The following is a 27979-nucleotide window of genomic DNA, read 5'->3' as shown; positions in this document are numbered from 1 at the left end:
ATTTCATGCTCTGACAAGAATGACAGCCTATAAATTGAGATTTGATCGATGACCTTCAGGGTAGTAATAACTGCACGGCCAATGTTTGCTCGTGGGAGTTCTAGAATGGAACTAGTTATAGACTACCACCGGCCAGAGCCATCCTCTGATCCGACGGAGAGAGAGCAACCTAATTCTCGGGCCGAGTTCGCTCCTAAGTAGGAAAATAAAAAGCTCTTTTAATCTACGCGATTCGAAGCGAGTCGGTGGAAGGGTAAGAGGAGAGAGGAGTACAAGAACAAAGAACTTCCCCTATTACGGATGAAAAAAGCCGAAGATCTTCTGTTGAACACGCCGTAAGCACTATTGATTACGCGAAATGAAATTTCATCGTAATTCGACACGATCGAAACTTTCCTCTTTCTTCTCCGACGATCCCATTTCAATCTAGAAGATTTTCAAAGTCAGCTTTCCCTTCCGGTGGAAAACTCCGCTCGCGTATTACGTTCTCAGCCGGGCGTCCGTGCGATCAGCGAATAAATCACGCTCGCGAACGAGCGTGAAATACAAGGGAAATCTAAAACCGGGGCACGCGTGATCAGATGAATTTATTTAACCGGGTTCGTAACGGAAATGCAAGACGGTCACGAAGCGGGTTGCTCCGATGAGCAAATAGCTCGACGTGATTTATTACAAGACATTCCGTTAGTTCGTTATGTTATTTCTATTATTGCCCGAGACACGCTTGGTAAACTGTTAAGCACATGGTGTTTCTCCGATCTAAGCTACCATAAAATGGAGGGAACGATATAATTCCGAGCAGGGTCCAGCAGCTTTTACTGCGAAACACCGTCGTAAAAGTTTACGTCCCGCTGGGCCAGCCAACTTCCCTTTTAGCGAGTTTCGATCCAGCTCCTTGGCCGTGTTTAATTACATCGATTAAGGTCTACGAGCGTCTCGCATCCTGCTACTCTTACTCTCGCGGTATATCGCGACAAATTCAGCCACCGTAACTCGTGCAAGGTCGAACGAGGACGCCGGATGAAACCTTATCTATCGAACCGATATAAAGGGTCCGATGTTCTCGATTCGTCGAAAGCATTGATAGGGCTGGGAAGCTGGCACTGATAGGTCAACCGATCCGTAGAATTGAACCTTGATCTACACCCCGAAGAACTATACACATGGCTGGCTTGGAACTGGGATATCCATCGATTGACATGTCCAACGGTCGAGTGGATCTGTTTACCCGCAGCCGATTCTCGTGGACGACATGTTCGACTAGGATTTAAACCAACGGGATTGATCCTGCTCTCTGGACACGGTTAAACTCGCTCCTCCGTATCGTCTATGTACTACTACCGCTCATTTGATTTTCCAATTAAATGTCTCTTGCCCTGTGGCTTGTTAAAAGCGCTGCGTCTGCCCGCCTCTCTATATTAAAGATCACCGGGGAATGGGGGCGGATACGTACGGGATTTAAAAACTATATCCAAGCGGGATGGAGAACGATTTAAGAAATACGAGGCCATATTGAATGGTAATGGCCATTACCATTCGTCACATAGAAAAGAGATTAAAGTTAGCCCGATATTGGAGCAACCGATCGAGGACGATAAACCGGGTTGAGATGATATTCGAGAGGTCGTGAAATTCTTAGTCGACGTAACGGATCGGGGAATACGGTCGAAATAATCGTGTTACTTCGTCCGTGATCTAACCGGAGAATTCACCTGGAAATTCTAACTATCCATTTCGGCTCGATATAATCTCGTCGCCCACTGCCGAATGCCACTTTAGCTACCGAGAGAAGCCTGTGCACCTGACAATTGCTAACAGAAGCGTATTGAAAGGATCAGCCTTATCAACTACTGATTGACGTTTCGTATCAAAGAACAGGGACCGAACGGTGCAGCGTTTCATACAGTATATTCATCGATCTGTATTTCATTGATTAAGTGGAACAGCCGTGGGTTGTGTCGGGGAGTTCCTACTGACCATAACCAACCGGCACCGTTTTAATCGATAGGATTATTCCGTTCCACGGCTGAACTCACAATCTTGCCTGCAATTGCTCCCTGATGCTTGTTAGTGATCTAATTTTCTTTGTCGCTCGAACGACCATTACGCCCGATCTCGGATCGTAGAATGCCGGTAAAATTCCCAGCAATTTTTGAAACAACGCACAATAATTAGAAGCGAGATACGTTCTCCCGGTAACGAAGCGTTCGTTCCAATCTGCACCTCGTGGCCATTACAGCCAGTAATTTCCGTAAATTCGAACAGGATCCGTATCGGCTGATTTTAACAAAGTTCAAAAAATTCCTCGGACTAAGTGCGGGGTGAATTAGGATCGCTCGGATCGAGCCATGTACTTTTCCTTGTAATTCGTTCGACTTGTTTGTGAACAATTTTTAAACGATCTACTTTGCTTCAAGATCACGATCGAATCTTAAGACGTCGAAGCTCGGGTGACTCGAATAATCTTAGCTTACTATATGTCCTCGCGAATCACACTCTTTCTCGCTCCTTGAGATTCTCGACTAGGAGGGAGCTTTGAGAATGCATTTCTAGGTCTTCGCAAGTCCCAGAATCCAATCTCCGTCTCCGTACGCAACCGAAACGTTACAAATGATTAATCGTCAAAGTCAAAGAAACGATACAGTTAATCAAAGAAGAGGGGAACATCCGTAGATGTCGGAGAAGTACAAGAGCCGAACGTAGCTTAACAGCGTGCGGACCTTGTGGTCTTCGTGTTCTATGAGGATTTAAACTAGACGTACCCTTCCGCTCCCAGCCCTTCCTCTGTAACTCCTGATCCGGATTTGAATTCTGGCGTATCTGTCGACTGCGCGAGGTTTCCTCCGCTGAAAGACGTTTTCTCTAGTCTTCTACTCTGTCCTCGTAAGCCATTTTCATTCGTATAAGACGATAAATCCTCCGATCAACCGGGGCAAATTGAAATTCCGATATCTCCGTTAGAACAACGCGTCCGGAGGGAACGATTTTTCTTTCGCTCTCGCGTCAATTTTCCAACTTCGACCGATCAAATCTCCACCTGTAGTTTTTCCCCCCCTCGCCCCTCTTTTTTGGTGTGATTTTTTGTTTCTTTGTTCAACGTTTAATCCCGGTAATTACGGGTCATTTTTTAATCGCCATCCAGCAGCTTGTAGGATCATCGAATTCGATAGAGGCTGCGATAGGTCATGTATCGAAGCGTGATAAGAGTAATTTATCGCGCGCCACGATAATCCTTTGATACACGGTGTTCTGCTCCTTTTTTTCCTTTTTTTTTTTTTTTAACGCTGTCTGCGTACTATAGACGAATTACGATCCCGTTGAAAATTGACGATTTCGAACTGGCTGGCGACGCGTGGCGTTATCTACGCGTGAATGTTATTCACGCGTACACTTCGATTCTCTGGCCGGTTTCGATCCGCGAAAGAGATGCGTGGCGGTCAATTACGTAACACGTAGCCCCATTTCTGTCATTCCAGAGATGTGAGGAATGATCACGTGGGTGATGGTCGGGCTGCTCCTGGCTGCGGAAACTTGCGGCAGAAACGTCCTCTCCGGAAACGGAAACGGAAAGGAGGAGTCGAAGCAGAAGGACGGGCTGAAGGGAGTCACGACAGAAGAAGAAGACATCTACCGTGCGTATTGGCGTGGATGCGCGACGTGCTGCGAAGAGCAAAGGAGAAAAGTCGTGGAGAAAGGGCGGAGAACGGGGCAAACAGATCTATGATTTGCTCGACTAACTCGAGCTTATCCACTCCCTCTCGAATCCTGCAATCGAGCTCCACTAATCCTCCTTCCTGGCTTTCTACCGCTTACAGATCTCACTCTAGCCACTTTACCTCCTCCCTTCTACCTCCTACCAATTCCCCACAAATCATTCCCCGATCTATACACCTGGCTTGTAACATATTGTTCTGAAATATCGCCAATCGTGCCCGCTGCCAAGCTTCTTAAAGCGCCAATGCTATTTTAGCTAAAGTCTCTCGGCTCGAACCGACATTCGCAGAGCTTAAAAGAGAAAAAGGAAAAAAGAAGTCGAAAGATTTCGCTTCCTTTTTCTCCGGTTGTTTTTCTCGGCTACTCCTTTTACGCTCTCCTTCTATTTTCCATCGGTCTCCGGTGGAAAAAGTTTGTATTCCATTAGCGTGTCGGAATAGGAAACCTCTCTAGCGAACGACTGTAAACTCTTGGATATTCCGGTGGAGCGGCAAAACGTCCGGAAACGGCTTCAATTTGAACGGTTTGAAAAGTATTAATTACGACACTGGACCCCGCCACCGAAACAATACATCGTCGTACGCTCGTCCGGGTGTATGGGTGCATTTCGAGGAGAACGAGCTTTTGTTGCTACGATCCGCAACGCGCGCCGCACCGTTATAAGTTCCATTCGACGGGACAATCCATTTTCCACGACGTTAAGTGTATTGCGACGGGCGGGAATTATATCGAAGGAACGCCTAAGCGTGTTTAATTGTTGCGTCTCTCCGCCCTTTGTCTCGTACTTCAACCGGTCTGCTGTCTCTCTGTTCAACGCTATTACTCACTCCATCGCCCCCTCTGTTGTTGCAGGTCTAACGTGCTACACTTGCGTCAACGTCAGCGATAACCAGGTATCGACGAGTCCATTAAACGTCCTCCTAAGAGTCCGTAATGCCTGTATCGTACCGAGTCCAGCGCACAATTTCGTTTAGCCCCAAGGAGATCGTTCCGCCATCGATCTTTTATTTATTTTCAAACTTCCCTTCCCCCGTTGTTGACCCGCCTTCCTAACCCACCTATCTCGCTCCTTCTGTCCGTACACCCACCACTCGTCCTTCCTTCTTCGCTCTCCATTCACCATCCACCGCTCTTTGAATCGTCGACGTCGCGAAGGAATTACCAATATCAGGTTCGGTCGTCGATTTCTTCCAGCAACGAGAAAAAGAAGACACGAAATACCGAAGAAGATGGCTACGAGATCGTTCGACACCGCGGATCAAGTCCGAGCAATTCTAAATAGAAGTTCCCTCCGCGGAAATCTCTATTGAAAACCGTTGATTCCGGTCGGGTCGATGGCCACCGCGAGTTCCGGCTACTATCTTTCGCTTCGAGAATTTATTCCTTCGACCGTGAACTCCGTCCTCTTATTTCTCCCCTTGTCCTTTTCCCCTTCTCTATTTCTTTTCTTTCGTCCCGAATTCCATAGTCGGAGCTTTCTATAACGGCGACGCAGTCGTTGCGGGCACTCGATCAGAAAGCAACGAATTCTCCAGCTACGTTTCACCCGTACGATTTTCCGAACTCTAACTCGCTCTACTGATTCCCTCGATTTCGAACGGTACAGAACCAACAAACTCCATACTTTTTTACCCCCCCATATCGAACTACCGTGCAACTAACCTCGAACTTTCGTGCGATTGATCGAGACTGGTGAGTAACGACCGGATGACCATGCAAATACGTCGACCGGTATATACGAATCCGACGTTATATATGTTCCGATTCCTGCTAATATCACAGCTATCGTATTCTTTTTTTGTCCTCTGTTCGCAGATGTGCAACGAATGGGCGATAGATACACCGTGTCCGGCGAGTGGCCGAGACTTTTGCAGATCGCTGCACATTTTGGACAGCCGGGGAAATAGCGTCTTGGCAAGCACAAATTCTTCTTTTTTTTTTCTTCTTCTTCTTCTTCTTCTTCTTCTTCCTCTTCTTCCCCTAACACTTGACCTTCTCCTCGAGACGAGAAGACTTCGAGTCGACGCGATTAACTCTGTCGTTGGCAAGAAGTATTAGAACTGCAACTCGAGTGTTGGCCGTGTCGATCCTTTCCTTTCTTACGATAGAGAAACTCTGCCTCTTTTGCTTCACAATTCCAACGGGGATAAGTTTGCATAATTAATGTAATTTACCATCGGAGAATAGTTTAAATCGAAGACGCGACGAAAGTAGGAAAAACGAGCAGCCGGACGTTTTCCTTCCTTTTCGTTGCGCGTTAGAACTCGCGGTTTCCTTCGATGTGTTCTCTCGTTTCACGGGTTGATTGAAACACGGCCGCGGTGCCACGATAAAATCGACACGTTCGACGTTCATCACGGAACCATTGTACGCACGATGCGCCTGCCACCGATGAAGATCAATCCGAAATTTTATCACTAGCCCCACTAATAGCTTCTCCCAGCGTTAAACGCATTATCGATTTCCGTGTTTGTTAATGGATAAACTTGCGAAACTGAATTCACAGCGGAAGAGTGATGGCGGAATGGCTTCCCTTAAGAGCACCCACCGACTAAGCACATTCCAAAACTCTTTCAATTATGAACATCGGGATCAATTAGAGCTTATCAATTCGCCTATTCGCGGTCTCTACACGTTCTCGTCTCTATTGTTGGTTCATCGATTAATTGATTCTTAGATGCGAATATCTACGTAACGATATGGTGGGAAGATTCGCAGATGACACGGAATAAAGCGTTTCCCAAGCTTCAGACTGTGCGGCGATTCGCTCGCATCAAACGAAAGACTCGAGTGAAACCTCCGTGATATTTTCCTGTTCCTTTCTTTCCTTTCTTGTTTCTCTCTCTCTCTCTCTCTCTCTCTCTCTAAAGTTTCAGAACGCTCGGAAAGAAAGGAAGGGAAACAAGCGGAAAAAAACCCGTAGCAATCGCCGAGTTGAACATTCTGTGTACGCGAAATCGAACATCTAAGAATTAAACAGTGAGAAAAAGATCGACGACGTAGATCCTAACGACCGGGAATCGATACTTTGACAATCGCTAGATAGAAAATAAAGCAGCCCCCGTTGCATAGTGAAGAAAATGAGAACGAACGTATGAACAAACCGATACAAAACGATGACGCAACGAATGTAACATGTCCCTGACGCACAATGGTCCGTGAAAAAGCACGTTTATATTTCAGGTGAGCAAGAGCTGCGTGAGTAGCGCGGAATGCGGACCTGCCTCGGTCGGTTGCATCCCAGTGGACACGCAGCAGGTGCGAAATAGCGAATTTTTTCAAAGTATCCTGGTCTGGCTTGCCCTCTCTTTTGGCTGTTCTCTATCTAGTCAGCCGCATACACATACACAGTTTGTGTTGCCAACTGTCTTTCTTTCTCTCTCGCGGAAGAGAGGAGGAAGCCGCGCGACCGGGTGAAATAAATTCGGTTATTTCGTTGCAGATCTGCATCAGCTGCTGCGATCTGAGTTACTGCAACATCGAGTCGCCTACCAACGCCACCAACGCCATTTTCTCGCGCAAACGGCGCGCCAAATCGAAGTCGAAACGCAAACGACCCGGTAGAAACGGGGTCGAGGGCAGCCGATTCTACGGGGGCGGCGCACTCTGGCTCATGGCCTCACTCTTCTATGCATATCATTGCTGAGGAAGCAGCACCGCGGAAGAATCTCTAGTTAGAAGACATCAGCCGTGCACCAGGCAGCTCGGGAATTATCCCCCACCGGAGTTACGATTCGAGAATATAAAACGCGTTTTTTCGCAATCCATCTATTTCCTATCGAACGAAACCACACTAGTCCTACTTGTATACTCTCATCTCTTCTCGACTGATAGCATATCCTGTCATTGTTACACCTAAACTTTCCATGTTTCGAACGTTTAGAAAGTCCTCGAGTCTTAAGCAAAAATTATTCGTAAAAGTACTCGCGACTCCGTGCTTCTCGAGTCGAAGCTTTGGGAAAATCTGTGTTCTATTAATCAGCTTCCACCGTCTCGTCTCTGTTTCTCGATGGTGTGAAGTGAATCGCGAATCGTGTACCATTATCGCGCGAGCGACTGTTTTTGCGTAAGATAAGATAGGGAAATTAGAAGCCTGTTCGTCTTTCTCTTCGTTGACAGATTCGAAGAGTACGAACTCGTCTCCCGAAGAGAGAGAGAGAGAGAGATGTCGCCAGGATCCTCTGGGAGAATCCTGCGCTGTCTGAAGCATGTATAGCTAACGGAGGGCCGTTTTAAAGACTCTCAGTGATGGAAAAAGGAATTGTTCTCTTCTCGTAGTAGCGTAGTTGCCTATGCCTTGTTAGAAAACGAAAAGAAAAAAGAAAAAATGAAAATACACACACACACACACGCGCACACACAAGACGAAACTAAGATGTAAGTTCGAGTTTACGGATTAAACTTTCTACAGAGTTCCAGTGCCAAAGCGAGCGAGGAAAATTCAAATACCTTCCATACAGCTGATTTTACAGGGGCATTTCATTTTCGATCGAGAACAGTCAACGCTGATATGTATTAGGGGGGCGAAGATCCGTATTGTTTTTCGTGTTTTAAAGGCCCTGATTCGACACGCGGAATTTCATTTCGACTCCTCGAGGTGGAAAAAAGAGCGAGACGCGGGAAGACAAATGAAACGTTTGCTGCTTGTTCTCTGCTGATTCATTCTGAATTTCAGTACCTGCTGGAGCAACGATCGATCGTTGTCCTCAAGGCACTTGCTCACTGAAGCCGCGAATTCCCCGTACGATTCACGACCATGTGTTTCGTTCGACAAATAAAATAACAAACCCTTTTCTATTACTCCCTTTCTACGGTTTTTTCGTTCGCGACTCGACCAGTACTCCGTCAGACCTAATCTACTTGGACATCGATCTCTCGGTCGAATATTTAACTAGTCCTGCGGATCGATCGAGTTTTTCGTTTTCTTCGAGTCGGAGAAGCGAATGTTGATTTACATGGAAAGTTCTTAATTAATTAAGTTGCTCGCGCGCAACTTCAAAGAAATCGCTAATTATGTATCCAAGGCGAAAAGAAGTTCCTAATTATTCCCACGTAATAATATTACTTCTATCATATCATCTTATTTTTCCGTAATAACACTTCCCCTGTGTTAATAAAGCGTTAATTATCCTAATTGTCAATTTATTTGATAAAGCGAGAACACGATAGTTCCCTTTAGTTAGATATCAGAACCAGCCAGTTTGCAGAATTTATGACAAAGAGAAGAAAATCTGGCGCTAAAAGCGAGATTAGATTCATTCCAAAATCAATTTCCACTCGACTCTTATCGTTCGATCGTCGAACAGAAGCAAGAACCGTTCAGTTTCCGTGGATATCGGGTTTCTTAAGAAAAGCTACGAAAAAAAAAAGAAAGAGAAAACATTGGAATATCACGGCACGCTAGCAAATCGTGGAGTTTGCTCTTGCCCGCAGTTTGACAAATAGATATGCAAATCATAAATTATGCGAACGGGACGTACGCGGGATTTGAATTATCGATAAACTGGAATTACGCGTACCTAAAAGCTGTTTACATACCTACAAACTCGCCTACTACAGACTATTTACTGCTATTACAATTATTAACAATTATACACATAAATAAATAAATAAATATATAAATGAATAAATGAATATATATTATGATATAGAAATTATACATTGTTTCGGCATGAAGATGTAAGAATACTGTTGGTAATGAAATAAAGAAGACTATAATTGTCAGACTGGCACACAACGGAATAATTTTGCTATATGAATCTCAAATTTTTTTAATTTCGATTATTACAACCCGAATTCCTTGATCCATTTGAAACCAATAACGCACAACGTGTGTTTATGCAATGTATGTTATGCAATGTATTTTTGCTATGCGAAGCATACTCAATCTAACGATGACGCACCATGCGCTACGTGTTATTGTAACGATTTAGTATCGAATACAGTATTGAAATGATATAGTATAGTATAATTCAAAGAAAATTATATAACATTAAAAAGATATGCAAAAAATAATAAATAAAACTACGTTATAGTGGTATTGTATGATATTGTATGAAAAGTGCCATTGATTTCAAGATAAAAAGACAATGAATAGTGTACGGACTAGAGTCAACAGAATTTCGGAACGTCGATTTCTGATAATTGTATTTCAGTTAGAAATCGATTATCGGTGGATTAATTACTGAATCAAATTAAAAGTAACTTTCCGATCTTCAAATTTGTCTATCTTATTCGTTTATAAAAATTTTACTATCATCACTGGTTTGGCAATACAGTTTAAAACAAAATAAATGATATCGTTAAAAAATAATTGATTCTTATTTTGACTCACATTACACGATGACAAACATTCGAAGAGATAACATCGATGATAAAACCGGCGCCAAACATTCCCGCCAAATTTGCTGCGCAACCGACGCCATATTGCTTTCCTTCGCTGTTTGAAGATCCCGCGTTCTCGAATTTTCCCACGCTTCTTTTTCCACGGAAAGTCGATACGAAACATTCTCAATCTCGCCAACGAAACCGCTGATACGTTTCCGAACTACCGTAAACACGTATTTTCTAATTTCGAAGTTTTCAGATAAGCGATCCGAGAAATTTATTTCCATCTAACGCGCGTTCACTACGGGATAGAACGACTCGTAGGCGTATCAAATACTTTTTAAGAAAACGCGTATAATTTCTTTTGCCGATCAAAAACTTTATACTATTCGCGATCCCTACACTGTATAAAAACTATTTAGACTAATTTGTTGGCTTATGAAGAAATTTTGACCAAAAGAACTGAATTAATTTAAGTACACCGACGCGATAAAACTTTTCGAAGGAACAGCCATAGCGTACATCACGTGACCCGTTTATTCTACGTGTAAGCGCAACTAGGGGGAGCCACCATGTCCTGTGCATGCGCATTATCAAAATCTATATTAAAATGGAGGAAAAGAGTCAAGTTGTGGAACGGGAGGCTAAGAAGGATGAGATTCACGAAAAAGATGGGAAATCTAAAAGGTAAGCGAACGTCCATTCGATTCCTAAGAAGTACTTGCCGTGTAATTTCAATTGGTATGATTGGAAAACATTTGATTCGATTCACTTCGAATACGAGTTATGGATGACCGGCAATACCGTAGACGTAATTTAACGTTATTTTTTATTAACCGTTATATAATTATCAATAACAATATTTTATTATTAACTTGAAATAATAAAAGGCTTCTAATATTATTATACTTTGCTCCCGTAGTTGAGTTGGATACTTTAGAACTATGTTTATGTGTCATAGTAACCTACTAATTCAAAACTAGGTATATATAGCACTATAGGTGTTCAATATTGTAAGAATATAATCGTATGTAATATTTAATGTGTCTCCTGTATATAAATACTTGAAGATATTTTCAAAACGTTTCAAAAAGTTTCAATGTATCCTGTACCTTCCTTGTTGCTTCTTGCATTCTTAATTTATTCTTACATTGTGTATGCCTGTGTGAGTTGTGCTTCTTTTACTGATAGTGCGTAAAGAAATAAAAGGAAAATACTTGTAATTTAGTTCAAAAAAGAGACATCGTAAGAAGAAAAACAAGATGGCGCATGCCACTGGTGAGAATCACAACCACACAGGACACAGAGATGAACATGAAATGCACAGCACGTGTAACATTTCTATAAAAGACATCCAAATGGCAATGGAGGTTTTTAATATACAGCAGAAACCTGCTAAAACTCAAGAAGAGGCGATGCAAAAGCCTTATCAGTTTTGGAGTACGCAGCCAGTACCAAAAATGGGTAAACGATCTAACATCTATGTTCCACAATGATGGTAAACAATAATTTTAAGTTGACCAGATTATATTATGAACATTTTCTGCAGATGAAAAAATAGTTAAAAATGAACCCATTGAATCTGACAAAACATCAATCAGGGCAGAACCTTATTCATTACCAGCAGACTTCCAATGGGATACTTTAAACCTTGATGATCCTTTAGTTTTATCAGAATTGTATACTTTATTGTCTGAGAATTATGTGGAAGATGATGATGCTATGTTTAGATTCGATTACCCACCTAATTTTTTGAAGTGGTAAACAAAATATCAACTAATGAAATTTAGAATCTAGTTTAGTTCAGTTAAGTACTCAACAAAAGATGTTTCTAGGGCACTGCAATCCCCTGGATGGTGCAAAGAATGGCACTGTGGGGTACGTGTGACTAAAAGTGGACGTCTAGTCGGTTTCATTTCCGCTATTCCAGCTACTCTGCGTGTTTATAATCAGTAGGTTTCAAATTATTTCCAGTCTATCCCCTGTTAGCTAATGTAAGGAAAATTTCAGCACTCAAAAAATGGTGGAAATAAATTTCTTATGTGTACACAAGAAACTGAGATCAAAACGGGTTGCACCGGTATTAATACGTGAAATAACTAGGAGAGTTAACCTTCAAGGTATATTCCAGGCTGTTTATACCGCCGGTGTTGTATTGCCAAAACCAATAGCAACTTGCAGGTGTGTACCTGCATCACAACCAATCTCACTCATTATATCACTATTTGTTATCATTTAACTATGAATTCGGTTTTAAAGGTATTGGCATCGTTCTCTCAATCCAAAGAAGCTAATTGAAGTGAAGTTTTCTCACTTGTCTCGCAATATGACTATGCAGAGAACTTTAAAGTTGTTTAAACTGCCAGAAAATACAAAAGTGGCGGGATTTAGGAAACTGGTTGAAGCAGATATACCTCAAGCTCATAAAATATTAACCGATGTAATGATTTTTTCAGGAAAATACTACAATTGCTAGAAGTATTAATGTTAATGTTTTAATTCAGAGAGTATTAAGATCATTCATGTTTTAGTATTTGGAGAAATTTGACTTGGCTCCGATTTTCTCCATCGAAGAGTTCCGACATTGGTTCCTCCCGCAGAACGGGATTATTAATAGTTTTGTAGTAGAAAACGATGGTAAAATTACCGATATGGTTAGCTACTATACGTTGCCGAGCTCCATAATGCATCACCAGACACACAAAACACTCAGGGCTGCATACAGTTTTTACAACGTATCCACTGCGACTCCTTGGCTCGAACTCATGACTGATGCATTGATATCGGCTCGTAATGTAAGTGTAATTGCTTGTACCTTTATCATATAAGAAAAAAACCATCGTTTATATATTATTTTCAGCTCGATTTCGACGTATTTAATGCGTTGGATCTCATGGACAACAAAGAGTTCTTAGAGCCACTAAAGTTTGGTATAGGTGACGGAAATCTGCAATATTATTTATATAATTGGCGTTGTCCTAGCATGACACCTGGAAAGATTGGTTTGGTGCTCCAATAAGTTCTAAACAAACGAATTCGTCTAGAAAAGAAGTTTTCGCACGTGCAAGTTTAAGAAACGGAAGCGACGATAAACGATGGAAATAAATATTATTAGGATAATATAAGAGGAATACATGGACACGGAAGCAAATATAATTTTGTCTTCTACTAACGAGCATCCAAAGCATATTGAACGATAAGAAGAAATCGATGTTTCCTTAAATGAGTCAAAGTAGGACGTTCCATTGGATTCGCCGGTTCCGTGGATGTTATCTTTGGGGAGTTTCTGTCTCAACCCTTGATCATGACATTAGTTCAAGATCGAAATATGCATGTGCAACGCGTGTATATAGGTATCTGCGTGACGAGCAATGTAGATAATTATCGTATGCTCTAGTAATTTACAAGAACCATGCGGGGCAAGTTTCCTTCTTACAGGTATCGTCGACCGCAGAGTTACTTGAAAATTTTCGACAAAGCTCCTTGGGCGTTGCTTTATTTGGAATTAAACATTTCCCTCAGCGTCTGTTTTGGTTAAATAGGCCGCAAAGCATGCCGAAGTGGACAGTGGAAGAAAGATTTAAATAAAAGAAGATCGAAGTATAAAGCGATCCATTTGTTTGTTTACCCCCTTCGTTCTTCCTTCTCCGACTTTATATCGTAAATCTCATTTTCCCCTTGTAACCTGTATACTCCAGCACGAAATAAAGTTTCCTTATCGTACGTGATACGTTTATAGCTGACACGAATGATTCCACCATTTTTCGATCATTAGCTTCGGTACTGTTTTCTTTTCCGGTACGTTCGAAACACGTGATTGCATAACAAGCGACCTGCTTCCGGCGCCGATTAGATAGCGGTAAAACTAAAAAGACACCGAAAGAAACCAGTTTTTAAGGACTGTCATTAAGGGAAACACCGCTGGCCCAACGGTACGGCATCAAAAGTAATTTACGTTGTTTAAATGTAAACTTCATTGAAATATATATCTTTACAAGCTGCGTTTTAGATAATTTTAGGTTTCTGGAAAACGTCACGCTGCTGATTTCTTTTTATTTCCTTTCAGCAAACGTTTTCGACTGGCATATACATATATTCTTTTATGAGAGCAGCGTGTGCTCCTAATACGAGCCGAGGTCTTTGTAACAGTTGCTGCAGATCAATATTTAACACAGTATACGCACAACCGACATGCAAGGTCTTTTCAAGATAAAAGGCGCGAAATGACGGCCCCGTGGCGATTATAACAGCTGATATTTACACACCCATCTTTTCTATTTACCTACGATGCTAATATTTCCAATTGTCTACATATCGTCCGTTTACATATTGTCTAAATTGCGAGTGCTCATTCTTGATAAATGATTTAATTTTGTGAACTTTGATTAATTGTCCTCTAGATATCCTACGAATATATGTTTATCTAGAAGTATTTAACATGACACTGGAAAATAATATATCTTTTAATGCACATATAAGTGAATAACGATTGTACAAACTAATAATGACAGGGAAAAATGTTTAATCGTACGAGTCGGCGGTAAAAAATTCACTGATCAATTCCACAATAATATTCCACAGATGTCAAATTCTTTACAGACATTTGCCGTATTATCTTCCATAAAAATTCATCTTCCTCGCTACCTTTCGTCTCTTACAATGGCTAATTATTTACGTTCAATAAGAATTTAGTTCTCCCTAGTGAAATCAATTATATTCACAGGTGGCAAATATTTGAAACATTTATCTCTACTATGGTACTATTCGCATGATTAATGACGAGGAATGGAATTTATTGTTACCTTGGTCGTTATCCTACCGTTATTATCTTTATGTGTCAAAAGAAGCTCACGAAGGGGAGCTTAACAGTCTTGTAAAAATGCTTCAGGTAATCAATCCGACCATTAAGATTAAAAGGACACATTCGTTACCTCCAAACGCGCCAAATTGCTTTGTTTGTATGAGGAAAATTATCATCTTCAAGTTCGAACGTTAATCGCAAGTAAAATTAACGTTTGATTAGATTCTCCTTCACAGACAAATTTATTTCGCGAAATAGAAACTTGTCCTTCGATAAACGGACATTCCATTTCCTTCGCTGGAAAATTTCTTCTTCTGTTCGACACGATTGCAAAATGTGTAAAAAGCACTACGAAAAAGGATAATTCAGGAATCACGTAGAAATATGAGCTACCCGCATATGCCATCCATATAGTATTCTTATATTACTTGATATCATAACACGGTTAACAATATCAATAGCATGCTATTATTTCTAATTACTACTGCGAGTTGAAACTTACAGTTGGTATATGTGCACCGGGCAGACTTTCAAAATCGTTTGCCCTTTGTTTTTTGAATACAGAGCCTCGTCTGTGAAAACATTATTTTACATTCTCAACTAATTTTTTTCATGAGGAGTCATCTCTTCCGCGTTTGCACGACTAATTTTACCAGACACCCTGTATGAGTACTACTATGTTATTAATTCCAACGATGATCCTTGAGAAGTGTCTGGCGGATTTGAATCTACGGGCGATCGTGATGTCGGGGCACTGTGTAAGCAAACTACAGATTTGGCTGACGGAACATTGTTAACGATCCTCCGACAGAGGCCTTCAACTCTCGGATGGTCCTTGGTCAGGTAAGTGTACCAATTTCGCGGTGTTTCCATAGGGGGCTCAATGCACTTTAATTGTCAGCAAGATTGATCGCTAACGCGTGATGTCCTTTTACGCGATGCGAAGGAGAAAAAAGGGAGAGAAGAAAAGACGGAAACGAGAAATCACCGAACAATACCCGGAGCAGATAACAGCACGAAGCGCTGACGAACACGTAGGTGGGGAACACGAGACACACGATGTGGAATAAATAGTGGCCTGAAATCGAGCGGAATTCAGTCGCACTGCTGTTGTGTACCATCGTCGTTGACGTTTATTCACGAAGACCTCTGACGAGTTCCTCGTGGAGTCATCTAGTCCTATCTGCAAGCAGGATAAAATCAATAAGTACCCGCTGGGTGATTTCACGCGGACATATTCTACGCGTCGCTTCCTTATCAAGTCCGCTGGTCGTTGCATTCGATTCATCTTTTCGGTTATCGTGATCGTAGCAGAAAAGATGATGCTCCGAGTGCTGTTGATGCTAGCACCCGTACTTCAGATCGACGCATTTTTTCTCGGGTACTTAACACACGTGTTAATCGTTGAGATGCCTTGCAAACAGTCAACTTGCTCTCTTCCGCACCCTTCGTCTTAAATTTAGAGAAGCCGTACGTTCAGAGAACGATTAAAACTAATTCTCGGGAACACGTGTTGCAGCCTAGTGCTGCAAAGACACGTACGCGGGCACGTTGCGTTTTTCCGTAGAGAATAAAAAAAAAAAAAGAAAGAGAACGGAGATTAAAAAGGACAACGCGAATGTTGGCAAGCGCATCCTGTAACTCCTGAAATACCCATAAAGCGTTCAAGTTCAGGTCTGAAAATATCTTATCTAATTCGTGTCATTGGCCGCGCTCTCGAGACTCGATTTTCGCTAACACGTCGTTTCTCTTGTCAGTTTCATACCGACCAGCCCCAAAAACAACGAAACCGTAAGGGAGTTCAACGTTTACTGGAACGTGCCCACCTTTATGTGCCATAAGTACGGGCTTCACTTCGAAGAAGTATCGGAGAGATATGGCATCCTACAGAATTCGATGGATAACTTCCGCGGTGACGAGATCGCGATCCTTTACGACCCTGGAATGTTCCCGGCGTTGCTGACAGACCCGAACGGTAAAACAATACTCGCTCCTTATACCGTGAGACTATCGATGGATTGGAGAAAGGAAAGAACTTTGAACGTTATTCAGGGAAGGTAGTGACGAGAAACGGTGGTGTCCCGCAAGAAGGCAATCTCACCAAGCATCTCGAAGTATTTCGGGAGCACTTGATCAATCAGATACCAGACAAATCGTTTCACGGTGTGGGGGTGATCGATTTCGAAAGTTGGAGGCCAATCTTCCGACAGAATTGGGCTTCCCTCCAGCCTTATAAGAAACTCTCTATAGAGATAGTTCGTCGTGAGCATCCGTTCTGGGACAATCAGAGCGTCGAGCAGGAAGCGAAACGGAGATTCGAGAAATACGGGAAACTTTTCATGGAGGAGACACTGAAGGCTGCCAAACAGATCAGACCGTCCGCCAATTGGGGATACTATGCTTACCCCTACTGCTACAATCTGACACCGAATCAACACAGTTCCCAGTGCGATAGCGCTACGATGCTGGAAAACGATAAGTATGTAATTACCAAAGTTGCTCTATTTCGATCGTGACCATCTTCAATGTCGTGACTCTCCTAGGTAATCCGTCGTACGAACGTATCGGTACCATTGTGTACCGATATCGCTCGCATTTAGCATACCGTCACGAATTTCATCAACCGATCGTGCGTTCTAGTTTTCGTGAAAAAGATTTCTTAGAGATTTGAGGTAACAAGATTACAAATCGGCCGTGAACGTTACAACACTCGGACTTTAAGTGGGTCAGTGTCAAGAGTCGTGTTCTGATGAAAATTTAAACCGTCCTGAGGGAGTTACATCCGTCTTATCTAATCGGTCTCTCGATAAGTCCAACCAGACTCGTGTGCTTCTCCATTCAGAATGTCATGGCTGTTCGAGCTGGAAGACGTTCTGCTGCCGTCGGTGTACTTCAGATTGAGCTTAACGAGCAGTGAACGAGTCGGTCTCGTCGGAGGCCGTGTCAGAGAAGCCTTGAGGATATCGAAACAAATGGCGATTAGGAAGAAGGTTCTCCCCTATTATTGGTACAAGTACCAAGATAAGAGGGATATGTATTTGAGCAAGGTGAGTCTTTTTACGTAAAAAACAATTTTCGGGCATTGAAAGATACGTCACTTGATAACAGTTGATAACTTGATAACTTGATATCGATTGATCTTCGGAATGGATTTCTCTGTGCAGGACGACCTCGAAGCGACTCTACGAAAGATCATGGATCTCGGTGCCGACGGTCTCATCCTTTGGGGAAGCTCCAACGATATCAATAGCAAGCAAAAGTGCGTAGAGTTCAAGGAATACGTAAACAACGAACTAGGACCCATTGTAGATCGAATTAGGCGAACCGCTCTTGGTTTGACTCAGAGCAACAACAGCACTCTTGCCGACAACAGAATCGATGTGAGCGTCGACCAAGTTTGACATAGCACTCGGAGTACCGATTCTCTTGTAAAAGAGGCAAAGTATTAGGAGAAATTGTAAAAAATCTTTAGTTTCTGTCGCCTACGTATACGGTTATCATATATGACATACGTAGGAGATCTGTTCGACCTTGGAAATAGAAAGATATCAAACACGAGACACCAAAGTGAAACCAAAGACTACTGGTTTAGACGATACTTGGAGATGTTGCGCGACGTATTCGAGCAGCGATCGAAATAAAATTCCTACGAAACTACCACTTTTTTCATTCTATCTCCGAAAAGTGGAAGTTCCCAACAAACGTGAGACGTGCTCTTCCTCGTCGGATTCTTCTTTCATTTGTCAACCCTATCGTCTGTCACCAACGTCTCTGAAAGATCGAAACGAATTGGTTTTCGTCTAGTATCATCGTGAGGACGGCCGAATCGCTTCTCATAATCGGACAAACGAGGTAACAGCTAAACTGGCAATCAAAACTCGGGACGAGCACACTTTGGCACTAGCGTACGACAAGTTTTACTGGTTCGAGGTGTAAGGCCTCGGGCGATCTTGCTTTTTACAGTACACGCGACGTCGTTGTAGAGGTAGTCAAAGATCTCTCTTGCTTACCGTTGATTCCTCCCCTCTCCATCTCGTTCAGAGAATGATCCTTTCTCTTTCTGTTTCCACGAGAATACCTGGAGAAGCTGCGAGAACGAGAAAGAGAGAGAACGGAACGAGAACGGCGCGGAACCGAACGTACCGAGTAGAAGGAGGAGCTGAAGGAGACTCCGGTGGTGGTGGAGGTGGAGCAAGAGGAGGAGGAGAACGGAACACGAGAGATCGGCAGCACAGTTTCGTGTTCAGCTCAGCTCGGTTCGGCTCAACCTCATATCGGATCTCCGTGTTTCGAGGCAAACCGTTCTTCAAATTTGTCGCTACAGATCTTCCTCTGATCCGGTTGTTATCGCCGGCCGGGCAAGAACGGCGAAGTTCCGGCCGAGGAACGAGTGAAAAGTCGCGAGCAACAGAGCATCGCACGGAGATCGTTCCCGTTTTCGAAACTGTCTGCCGATCCCTTTTCTGCTCTCGGCAAATTTCTAGAGTGGTGCGTAGTTCGCAACGTCGCTGACGTACACGGAGGTGAGTGACAGTTTCTTCAGAAAAGCCAAGGCTGCCGCCGTACGCTTGCTGGTGGCTCGAGATCGTTGCCAGAGTTGCCAGACTACGTGATGCGTGTGCTACGAGAATCCACGATATCGTAGATCCGATAACAATATCGAAATAGCAGCGAGATTTCGTACTTGGAATACTCTAGCTTTTTCCTGGCACTCCGTACTTTATAAGTGTTCCCTGGTGAACGTCCCTTGACCTCATGTAGATGTTTCTTTCAAAGCAATTATAGACACCGATAGGTACCGATACTGTAACAACGAACAACAGCGTATAACAGCGTATAACAGCGTATAAGGCGCGTACGATTCCTCGATTCACTCTGTCGCTATCTTTCTCTTGCGTCACGATCACCGGAAGGCAGACCCTTTCCGGTGGTCTCCATTCGAAGTAAAGGAATGTTAACACCAGCTGAGGGAAGTTGCGATGATCACAGACTGTTCGAAAGTGGCCAAGGGACAGGGACTCCGGACTTAAATAGTTGAGAAACACCCTATCCAAAACGTTTTGCCCACTAATCCTAATACCAGACCCTATTCTCGAGTTAATGATAGCTCTTCTTAGACGCAACACTTAACTTCCAAGCTAAACTGTTGTGCGGTAGCCAACTCGCCATCGGGTCCTTTCTAATGAAGACCTTTTGCGACTGCCTCGACTTGCCACCGTGCAGTTAATTGGCTAATTCCCCAAAATCTCTGACAAAAATTTACCATCGATTTCTCGGCTTTTTCGATCGAAACATTCACGCGAGTTAATCTCGCAAACCAGATACATTTTTTATTAGAAAATTTATAGCAAAGTTACGGTAGCCAAAAAGAGAGAAAGAGAGAGAGAGAGAGAGAGAAAAGAAGAAAGGGAAAAGAAATTCGAAGGAGACACGATAATTCCTCGAACAAATTGTAGATACGTAAAATCAAATCTATTATTGGACATGTTACTTCATTCCGTAAACATCGTAATATCATCAACCAGTCTCATTCTCTCAAGAATGGTCCACGCTTAATTACATCTTATGGTGCGCTTCTTTTTAAAACTACAGGTAGTCGAGGATCGCCGAAGCGAGCTTGGAACCGACAGTCGCTAATGCGACCATGTTCGCGCCTTTCGAGTAATTGGGCTCGAGAAAATGAACAGTGTATTACCTCTCGTTTAATTGGTATTCTCCAACCTATCGTTAAGTGGCACGATTATGTCTTCTCCAAAAAATTTCACTGGTTGACCGTGACGGTTACACGCACGCGTTCACGCGTATCCCTTTCTACGTTCTTTTTTTTTTTTTAAATATTCCTCGGCTAGGCTTGTACAACACGTAGCGAGCTAAGAAAAATCGAAGGCTTCCTGGGGGTCCATGACACTTGATACCGATAGCTGCGAGGTCAGGCTGCAAAAGCGACCAAAAGTAGCTGTGTCATCTTTTAGTGGGTACGGTGTCTGTAGCTCAGGTAACGGGTTATCGGTTGCCATAAAAGATCATTAAAGTAATGACATACAAATTGCCGCCTGTTTCGTGAGAGCAACATCTAGAACCAGAAATTCGCGATATCCCGCGGAATAAAATCGGAGCTTTTCATTTTCTTTCTGATCTATGACATCGCGTTCCGCGAGAACGTTTCTTTCTTCCTAGAGAAGAAAGGTAAAAAAGGAGGAAATCGGATGAAAACGGAGCAAGATGACTCGCGATCGCTTTTTTGCATCTCTCGTCAGAAAACGGGAAGAAGTAGGAAGAGAGAGCGAAAGAGGTAGCAGCGAGCAAGCTCGAGGAAGACGAAAGGGCCCGTTTTAAAGAGGCGAGCATTAAAAACAACAATGTCATTACATTTTAACGACCTGTTCTTGGGCTCTGCCCTCCCTTTTAAGAACGTTCGTTTGCAGGTATGTGGACCGCGCTCTCGTGGGGGCTACCACACCGAGAGAGAATTCTTAAGGCGGTACACACACTAGCTGTTTCCTCTTTTTGCTCCCCCTCGGTGTTTTAGCGATTACGTTCATACCCGATTCTGCCGTCGATCAATTTAAAAAATTACAATTCCATCGTTCCGCGGAGCTTATAGCTACGCGAAAAGCACAGGTGTATCATATTTCGTGCGCGTACCCTCCTAGTTTCGCCCGGTACAGTTCAGTCAGAGACACGTCTAAACTTAAACGCGGCAGACGTTGGCAACGATAATCAAGACTTCGAAAGCGTGAAACCGCTACGGGCGGTGTTGAAATTTTAGCGAGCTTAAAATTGCGATCTAATCAAGGTACGAAGAGGGTGCGAAAGCAGCTTAATCCGACACTGGTCGATGCACAGGGCCCCTTCCCCTTCGCTCGGGGCCCATTCCCCTTCTCGAGTCGATTTCTCCCCACGCACTCTGGGCACGCCGTGCAGCTCGCGAAGAATTAGTATGGGCGAAGTAACAAAAGCACGAGGAACAAGCACGGGGGGTGTGCGCGGCGAGTGGCGGAGAAGGAGGAAGAAAAAAAAGGAGCCGAGATGGCGCCACACGTCCAGCGTGTTTTCGGGGCTTCCTCCGGTGCTGTTGGCAAACTCCTCCTTTTCTTTTTCTTGCAGACCCTCCCCAGTTACCTTCTCGCTCCTTTTCGCCTGCCTTCCTCTGGTTCCCTCTCGCTTTTGGCGCGTTCTGCGTCCTCCCTCTCGTCGATTCCTCTTTTATTTTGCTCCCCTTCTGGACCCTCACCCTGCGGGCCCCCCTATTAGTTCGGCCACGGCACCGTATTGCGGAAAAAAGACGAGCAAAGGACGGTCGCAAAATGCGAAATTGGGCTAGACCAAATCGAAAGATAGGGATTTCTCATTAAAATGGAAGAACATATTGCGCTCCAAAATTATACGCTAATCTATCGCAATAATCAGGGCCGCGTACCGTTTTTCTTTCTTGGACCTTCTTTTTTCGAAGTCCGAGACCTTCGTCGACGCAAGATTTCACGGTACGAAACGATCATAGGCGTGTATATACCTTTCTCCGGTTGCGCTTCTCTCGTAGGAAAGGAATTCGAAAAATAAGAAACTCCTACTTCGTCTCTGTGTACTGTACCCACCAGTCATTCTTCCGCTTATGGCTATGCCTAGATGAAGCATGGTGAAGGTGATCGAGCTACGGAGTAGCTCTAGTCCTTTGATACCACCAGCGAGAACCTATACGTATTCCCCGACGACTACCATTGGTCGAGCAACTTGAACCATTTTACTCCTAGTGTTTCTTCTTCCTTCCTTCGTACTGGCTGCGAATATTCCTCCTCTTCTCTTTTCTCTCGCGCCTAAGTACTGTGGCACATCGGCAAAGAGATCATGAAAGTATCTTGCGTGCCTCGGGCATCAGGGCCGTACAAACTTTGGTTCGGTCACGCTTCACTTTCTCATCCTTGTCGATTCTCCATTCGCATTCGCATTCTTCTTAATAACGACAAATAGTTTGTTATTCGAAGAATAATCTGACGAAGAAGAAGGCTCGAGCCGAACAATAAAATCCTACGGAGTGTTTAACGCCGATTCTCCACGCGTTCTCCGCCCGGCCCGCCCCAAGTCGTCGTTCAGGTTTGCCAAACATAATTCTTCTCTCGCCAAGGGAAAGTCCGAATGAAATATGAATTCCTATTAGAAGCTTCCTGGAAGTGCGGCACGTCACGTCCGCGGGCCGCTCGTTCTCGTAGGTGTTAAGCTCGAGTCGAACGGATTTAATCCTTGTGCTTTTTAAAAGGTCCCGCGGGAAGAGGCCAACGCCGACCGAACCAACAGATCTCGTCTGTAGCGTGCACAGATCGCGGCGCTCTTTGTGCTTGGCCGCCTAGGCTCGGGGGCGCGTCAAATTTGGTTGAAAATCAAATTAATCTCGCGGCTGGGCGCAGGACCCTCTACCGTCTCTTTCTGTCGAGTCTTTCGCTCGCTCTGCCTCGCCTCTGGCCAGCCTGTCTTCGTCCCTCGTTTCTCGACGACACGAGCAAATCGAAGGAACGGGACTGGGTGGAAGGTGGAGAAGGAGGTGGACCGGAGGTCCTCCATGCCACCGACACGGACCTAGAGGCGAGAAGAGAAGGTGGCGCAGCAACAAAGAGCTTTGGACTTCTGGCTGCGACCCGGCCAGGGCCGTATTTATCTCGATCCTCTTCCTCCAACGCCTCGTTATTTTTCACGTCGATCGTGCTAGCTCGTGCTTCGTACTCGGCTCGTCTCTTCTTAAGTTCCGGCAGTTTGAGCTACAAGTGCGATGAAAATAATTGAAAGAAATATATCTGCCAATGGCCGCGTGTCTTAAGCGATAAATCAAAGGTAGATAAAAATTGATTTCTCGCCATTGTAGACATTTAACGCGGTCTGTCTGATAGAAGCACGAAGATACGTAATATGTAAAGACGACACAATATGTAAAGATAATCGTTTGGATAGAACGAAGTGGTGTTCGTTGTAAGCCGTCGGACTCGTCCGGATTAAGTAAGTACGTCCCTGTTGTATCCTACTCGGTCATTCAAATCACCGCTTGTGGAAATGAGATGGGCGGCCGAACCTTGTAGTCGCACACCTCCCCTCGTGGCCACGTACAGGGTGATTCAACAAGAATCAGCTGAGAGCTCTAATTTTTCGACTATCGTATCTTTAGGCCAATTTGCAGCAGGTGTTACGTTGCAAGAGGATCACCGATAACCTTTCAAATTTTATTTTCGACTATTCGATCGGGCTTGATACGTCGAAGCCTGCGATGCCGGCGTGGTTCTTCGAAGTAGAAGCAGAAATAGTGGATTCGACCTAAGAAAGGAACGATGGAAAAAAGAGGCTCGTCGAATGAAACGCTGGATAAGGAGGAAGCCTGCGGAAGAATAAGAAAAGGTCGAAAGATCGGTATTGAAATGCAACGGAGGGGAACGAAAAGTTGATCCTCTCCTGGAAATACCGGCGACCAATTGTTCGTAGAGGGACGAGATTCTTTCTGTTGTCAGGAATTCAACTCGCGAGTCCAACGACAAAGTAAATTCCTGAAGGACGGAGGATGCACGGTGGTGGGTTCCCTGATGCTCCGCGGTGAAACGGATCCGAGATTTTTCGAGGGCCAAAAAAGGGGCCGATCTCTCGTAATTGGGCCTGCACATCCTTTTACCTTGTCGTTCGTGCCACTTGTTCCCGTGGTGATCTCCGAAAGATCAAGAAAGATCGTACGATGAGATTGACGCTTTTTTTCTCGGTCGCCATCGATCCAGCCGGTCTACATATACACGTAATGCTCCTTCGTTCCTTTTACCACGCTGCTGCGGAATTATTGCTTCATTACCGATTGCTCCGTGGAAATAAAACAAGCTCGTGCAAGCTCGACTGGTCACGATAATTGAGACTCCGCTTCCTCCGCCACTGATTGCTTCCTGGTAAAGATTTTAAATCTACCCAGTTCTTTGTCTTTCCTTTCGTGTCTTTGCTTGCTCCATTCGCGAAAATTGAAATTTTTGACCGAGCCAACGACGATTCCTCTGCCAAATTTTTACAAACAACCAGAAACTTTTACCCTCTACGATCTGACCTCAAAAAATGTCTCATACCGCCGGAAGGAGCATATCCCGTATTCAAACCTCGTAGCTTAAATCCGCCGCTATTTATGGTCGAGATATCCACGAGAAAGTCTCGTTTTTCTCTCGACCCCGTCAGGCCACGGGGAATTCCGTTATCTTAAGATCTCGGTGACTTAAAACTCGAGCATCCCGCTCTCGACTGGAATCAAGGAATCGGCCTTAACGATTTATGAATGAACTCGCTGCCGCGATGTTCCGATGTGGCTTCATTCCCGCTCTTTTTTCTTTTCACTAACACCCCTGTTCCTCCTCCTTAAAAAAACCGCTCGGTAGCTCTCCCTGCGTTTACGATGCTCCCCGCGTGTAGCTTGTTTTAAACAAAATTCACGCGACGCGAAAATGAAGAAAAAGGAAGAAAGGAGAAGCGGCACCACGACAAATCCCGGTGACGTAATTTCAGACGGTCGTCGAACCTGAGACCTCGGGAGAGGCACACCACGAGAGAAAGAGAGCCACGGACTTTCATTCATTCGGGGTGGGGACCAACGAATACGCGTTGTGCACACGTGCACACGATGCACGCCGCGCCTCGAATCGCAATCGCGAAATTCCTTCGTCTCTTCGGCTATCCATACTCGATTATGTTTGACGCGACAAATCAGAACGGAGAAAGTTCGGGCACGCTTAGAAATTTGACTGCTCTTTGCTCTGGCGACTAATTTATTGGCAACGACCGTCCAGTCGGAAAGATTCGGATACCCTCTCTCTCTCCTTCTGTTGTTTCAGGGATCATGCGACCGACGTGTCATCTGACAGTGGTGATCGCGCTGTTCCTTCAGGCGGCCACCCTACACGCCCATCGCGAGCACAAGGTTTATCGATCTTTCACTCGATTTCCCTTTGATTTATTCCGTAGAGTGACGTTACTGGTTATTTAAGGTTCACAACATCGTACTGTACCCCGACAAGCACAGCTGGTGCAAGACGACTCCCATAAAGCAAGTCGTCACGTGGCCGCAATGCTCCTCGCAGGAATTGGATAACAACGTTTGCGTGGGAGCTTGTTTCTCGTACATGGTGCCACACAGCGAACCTTCCGCTCCTGGTGACCTAATCAGACCTTACTGCGACTCTTGTCAGCCTTTGGACAGCGTTTGGCACACGGTAGGCGAATAAATATATCAGCTGTTTGGAAGTCACATACATCGATCGACTGTATAAATTGCGAATGTGTTTCATTAAAATTGACTAGTTTATTTGATCCTTTAGGTTACGCTGGACTGCAAGGACGAGACCAACAATCCGATCACCATGCAGAAGAAAGTGCAAATTATCACCAATTGTTCCTGCAGCTCCTGTATGGAAACATCCAGGATCAAGCCAGATTACAATACTCTGCTTCAGCAATTAACCGTGGAGAACTTGGATAAGAATGTGAACGTCGTTCACGAAAAACCAGATCTCTTGGAAAACCCAAACTTGAACTCCTCCAAAAATACCACCAGAGATGGTGTTCAGGCTAACGAGAGATTCTTGCAGCTCTTCAAGCAGCTCAAGGACTCCGAGAAGTTGGAGCAATCTGGGGCCAAGGAGCTGTTCTCGAAAATCGACGAGGACATCGACTTCGACAAACTAAGGGAGTTGTTGGACAAGTACGGCCAGGAGGAGGAGAAGCAGCACACTCATCAGCATCTACATCAACATCAGCATCAATCGACTGGAAAGCAGCAGCAGCAACAACAGCAACAGCATCACTCGACGACGGTGCTTCATCGAGGACCTCATCATTCGATGGTTTTAGATCCCGACGTGAAAGAGAAAATCGACGTGGAACCGCACTATCTACATCCAGCTGTTCCCGGCCAGGAAATCAGCTACCACGACAACGTATTAGTGGATAAGGATAAGAAGAAAGATTTCTGAGATTTAGGATGTATGTCTCGTGGTGGAAACGCGTGTTTGGTCGAGTTTGAAACTTCGATCAAACAAAGTTGATAGAAACGTGTTTGGTATTAGCGAATGAGATCATATCTTCTCTATATTTGTTAAGATTCATTCGTGACCTAGTCCAGTCCGTAGTAAATTGTTCGATTCGATCTAGAAACTAGAGATTCGACTTATCTCGCGAACGATATATCTGTAAATAGCAAAAATTCTACGTTCTTATTTCTTTCTTTTTTATATTTACTTTTTAGTAAGCAAAAGATGGATATCTTTTAAACTGTTACTCTTGAGAAGCTAGCTTGGAAACTTGGGTTCGATGTGAGAAATCTCGTCAGGGTTTAATCGTATTTAGGAAACGTTGTTGAGCAAAAGTTGACAATACGGAAACGAAGAAAAAGGGGAGAGAGAAATTCTAATATATATTTTAATTATTATTATATTAATTAACTATTTAATATACTCGCGCGCCTAATGATGGAATATACGTACGTTCGGAATTTTTAGCTCGTAATTAGCACAACTGGCAACCATTGTAGACGTCCAAAGGCGTTGTATCTTGTTGATTGCTTTAAAAGTATACATTATATCCATTGTCTCGCAGAGAATAAACGAAGTCCGTACAACATTTTCCTGGTACTTCCCCGATCACTTTCCTGACGAATCGATTCTCCAATTTTCGAAGAAATAAAACAAGAAATAAAATTCGTGCGAAACTAAAAGAAGAACGATCGTGAATGAAAATAAAACGAATGATTAAGAAAAAGGAAACTCGTGCGAGGCCCGACTTGGCAAGTCGTGCCATAGGTGCGCAACAAAGAATGCAAATAAAGCAATTAAGACCGCGTTCAGAACCACTAGAAAAGAAACCAATAAAGAGGAACGAAATCTCGAGCAACGTCTTGTCTACGTCGACACTTTCTCCTCGAACAAAAACAAACACGTTCACCGATTTTCCTCGCGAGTACGGGAAAACCGTTCACTTTTCTTCCGCGATTTAAAATCAAATACTTCTCGCAATCTCAGTAACGCGATTTTTTTAAGAGTTCGCGATAAACATCTTGCGCAAAGAGAGCGACGGACTCTGAGTTGTCAGAGATAAACCGCGAGAAATCGCTGAGACTTGGTTAGACGAAGTTCCTAATAG

The 27979-nt window shown here is 43.9% G+C and overlaps 5 protein-coding genes across 8 annotated transcripts in view; 4 read left to right on the top strand and 1 right to left on the bottom strand.

Annotated features, from left to right (window-relative positions):
* The window catches only part of LOC122575054, a 52958-nt gene extending 43502 nt beyond the window's left edge, over positions 1-9456 (top strand). For 2 of the 3 annotated variants that reach the window (XM_043743442.1, XM_043743443.1), the window contains exons 2-6: positions 3477-3632; positions 4567-4607; positions 5530-5628; positions 6898-6972; positions 7157-9456. In XM_043743442.1, coding sequence (XP_043599377.1) covers positions 3488-3632; positions 4567-4607; positions 5530-5628; positions 6898-6972; positions 7157-7360 — 564 coding nt within the window. In that variant the 5' untranslated portion in view covers positions 3477-3487 and the 3' untranslated portion in view covers positions 7361-9456. The remainder of the gene's footprint in view (positions 1-3476; positions 3633-4566; positions 4608-5529; positions 5629-6897; positions 6973-7156) is intronic. The other variant, XM_043743444.1, reaches the window with a different exon arrangement.
* The window catches only part of LOC122575053, a 277691-nt gene extending 267177 nt beyond the window's left edge, over positions 1-10514 (bottom strand). Inside the window, exon 1 of the mRNA XM_043743437.1 lies at positions 10049-10514. The gene's annotated coding sequence lies outside the window, so the exon portion shown is untranslated. The remainder of the gene's footprint in view (positions 1-10048) is intronic.
* An 83-nt stretch (positions 10515-10597) lies between these two features.
* LOC122574565 (glycylpeptide N-tetradecanoyltransferase 1) lies at positions 10598-13652 on the top strand. Its single transcript, XM_043742271.1, has 8 exons — positions 10598-10728; positions 11270-11505; positions 11591-11801; positions 11877-11993; positions 12052-12222; positions 12301-12481; positions 12573-12836; positions 12902-13652. The coding sequence occupies exons 1-8, from the start codon at positions 10625-10627 to the stop codon at positions 13058-13060; spliced, it is 1443 nt and encodes a 480-aa protein (XP_043598206.1). The 5' UTR covers positions 10598-10624; the 3' UTR covers positions 13061-13652.
* Positions 13653-13806: 154 nt separating this feature from the next.
* Positions 13807-18499, top strand: LOC122574566 (hyaluronidase-like). Of its 2 annotated transcripts, none has more exons than XM_043742272.1 (5): positions 13807-16223; positions 16600-16817; positions 16895-17321; positions 17685-17889; positions 18007-18499. In XM_043742272.1, exons 1-5 carry the CDS (start codon positions 16162-16164, stop codon positions 18241-18243), a joined length of 1149 nt encoding a protein of 382 aa, XP_043598207.1. In that variant the 5' UTR covers positions 13807-16161; the 3' UTR covers positions 18244-18499. The 2 variants fall into 2 exon arrangements, with proteins under 2 accessions (XP_043598207.1, XP_043598208.1); XM_043742273.1 differs by lacking the exon at positions 13807-16223 and adding an exon at positions 16264-16516.
* A 137-nt stretch (positions 18500-18636) lies between these two features.
* LOC122574567 lies at positions 18637-27460 on the top strand. The gene is made up of 4 exons (XM_043742274.1): positions 18637-19365; positions 25678-25763; positions 25831-26055; positions 26161-27460. The coding sequence occupies exons 2-4, from the start codon at positions 25683-25685 to the stop codon at positions 26812-26814; spliced, it is 960 nt and encodes a 319-aa protein (XP_043598209.1). The 5' UTR covers positions 18637-19365; positions 25678-25682; the 3' UTR covers positions 26815-27460.
* Positions 27461-27979: the final 519 nt, after the last annotated feature.

This window comes from Bombus pyrosoma, linkage group LG14, assembly GCF_014825855.1.
Source record: "Bombus pyrosoma isolate SC7728 linkage group LG14, ASM1482585v1, whole genome shotgun sequence".
In the NCBI taxonomy this organism is placed as follows: Eukaryota; Metazoa; Arthropoda; class Insecta; order Hymenoptera; family Apidae; genus Bombus; species Bombus pyrosoma.
Note: the sequence above shows the minus strand (reverse complement) of the source record. Positions and strands in the feature narration are given on the sequence as shown.

What these genes read in the sequence shown, in the direction of transcription:
- LOC122574566 (XM_043742272.1), top strand. Translation starts at nt 16,162, where the DNA reads ATGATGCTCCGAGTGCTGTTGATGCTAGCACCCGTACTTCAGATCGAC. An exon ending in ATCGACGCATTTTTTCTCGG is followed by an intron (nt 16,224 to 16,599) that starts GTACTTAACACA and finishes TTCTCTTGTCAG; the next exon opens with TTTCATACCGACCAGCCCCA. An exon ending in ACGATGCTGGAAAACGATAA is followed by an intron (nt 17,322 to 17,684) that starts GTATGTAATTAC and finishes TTCTCCATTCAG; the next exon opens with AATGTCATGGCTGTTCGAGC.
- LOC122574567 (XM_043742274.1), top strand. Translation starts at nt 25,683, where the DNA reads ATGCGACCGACGTGTCATCTGACAGTGGTGATCGCGCTGTTCCTTCAG. An exon ending in ACGCCCATCGCGAGCACAAG is followed by an intron (nt 25,764 to 25,830) that starts GTTTATCGATCT and finishes TGGTTATTTAAG; the next exon opens with GTTCACAACATCGTACTGTA. An exon ending in TGGACAGCGTTTGGCACACG is followed by an intron (nt 26,056 to 26,160) that starts GTAGGCGAATAA and finishes TTGATCCTTTAG; the next exon opens with GTTACGCTGGACTGCAAGGA.
- LOC122574565 (XM_043742271.1), top strand. Translation starts at nt 10,625, where the DNA reads ATGCGCATTATCAAAATCTATATTAAAATGGAGGAAAAGAGTCAAGTT. An exon ending in CCACCTAATTTTTTGAAGTG is followed by an intron (nt 11,802 to 11,876) that starts GTAAACAAAATA and finishes AGATGTTTCTAG; the next exon opens with GGCACTGCAATCCCCTGGAT. An exon ending in CATTGATATCGGCTCGTAAT is followed by an intron (nt 12,837 to 12,901) that starts GTAAGTGTAATT and finishes TATTATTTTCAG; the next exon opens with CTCGATTTCGACGTATTTAA.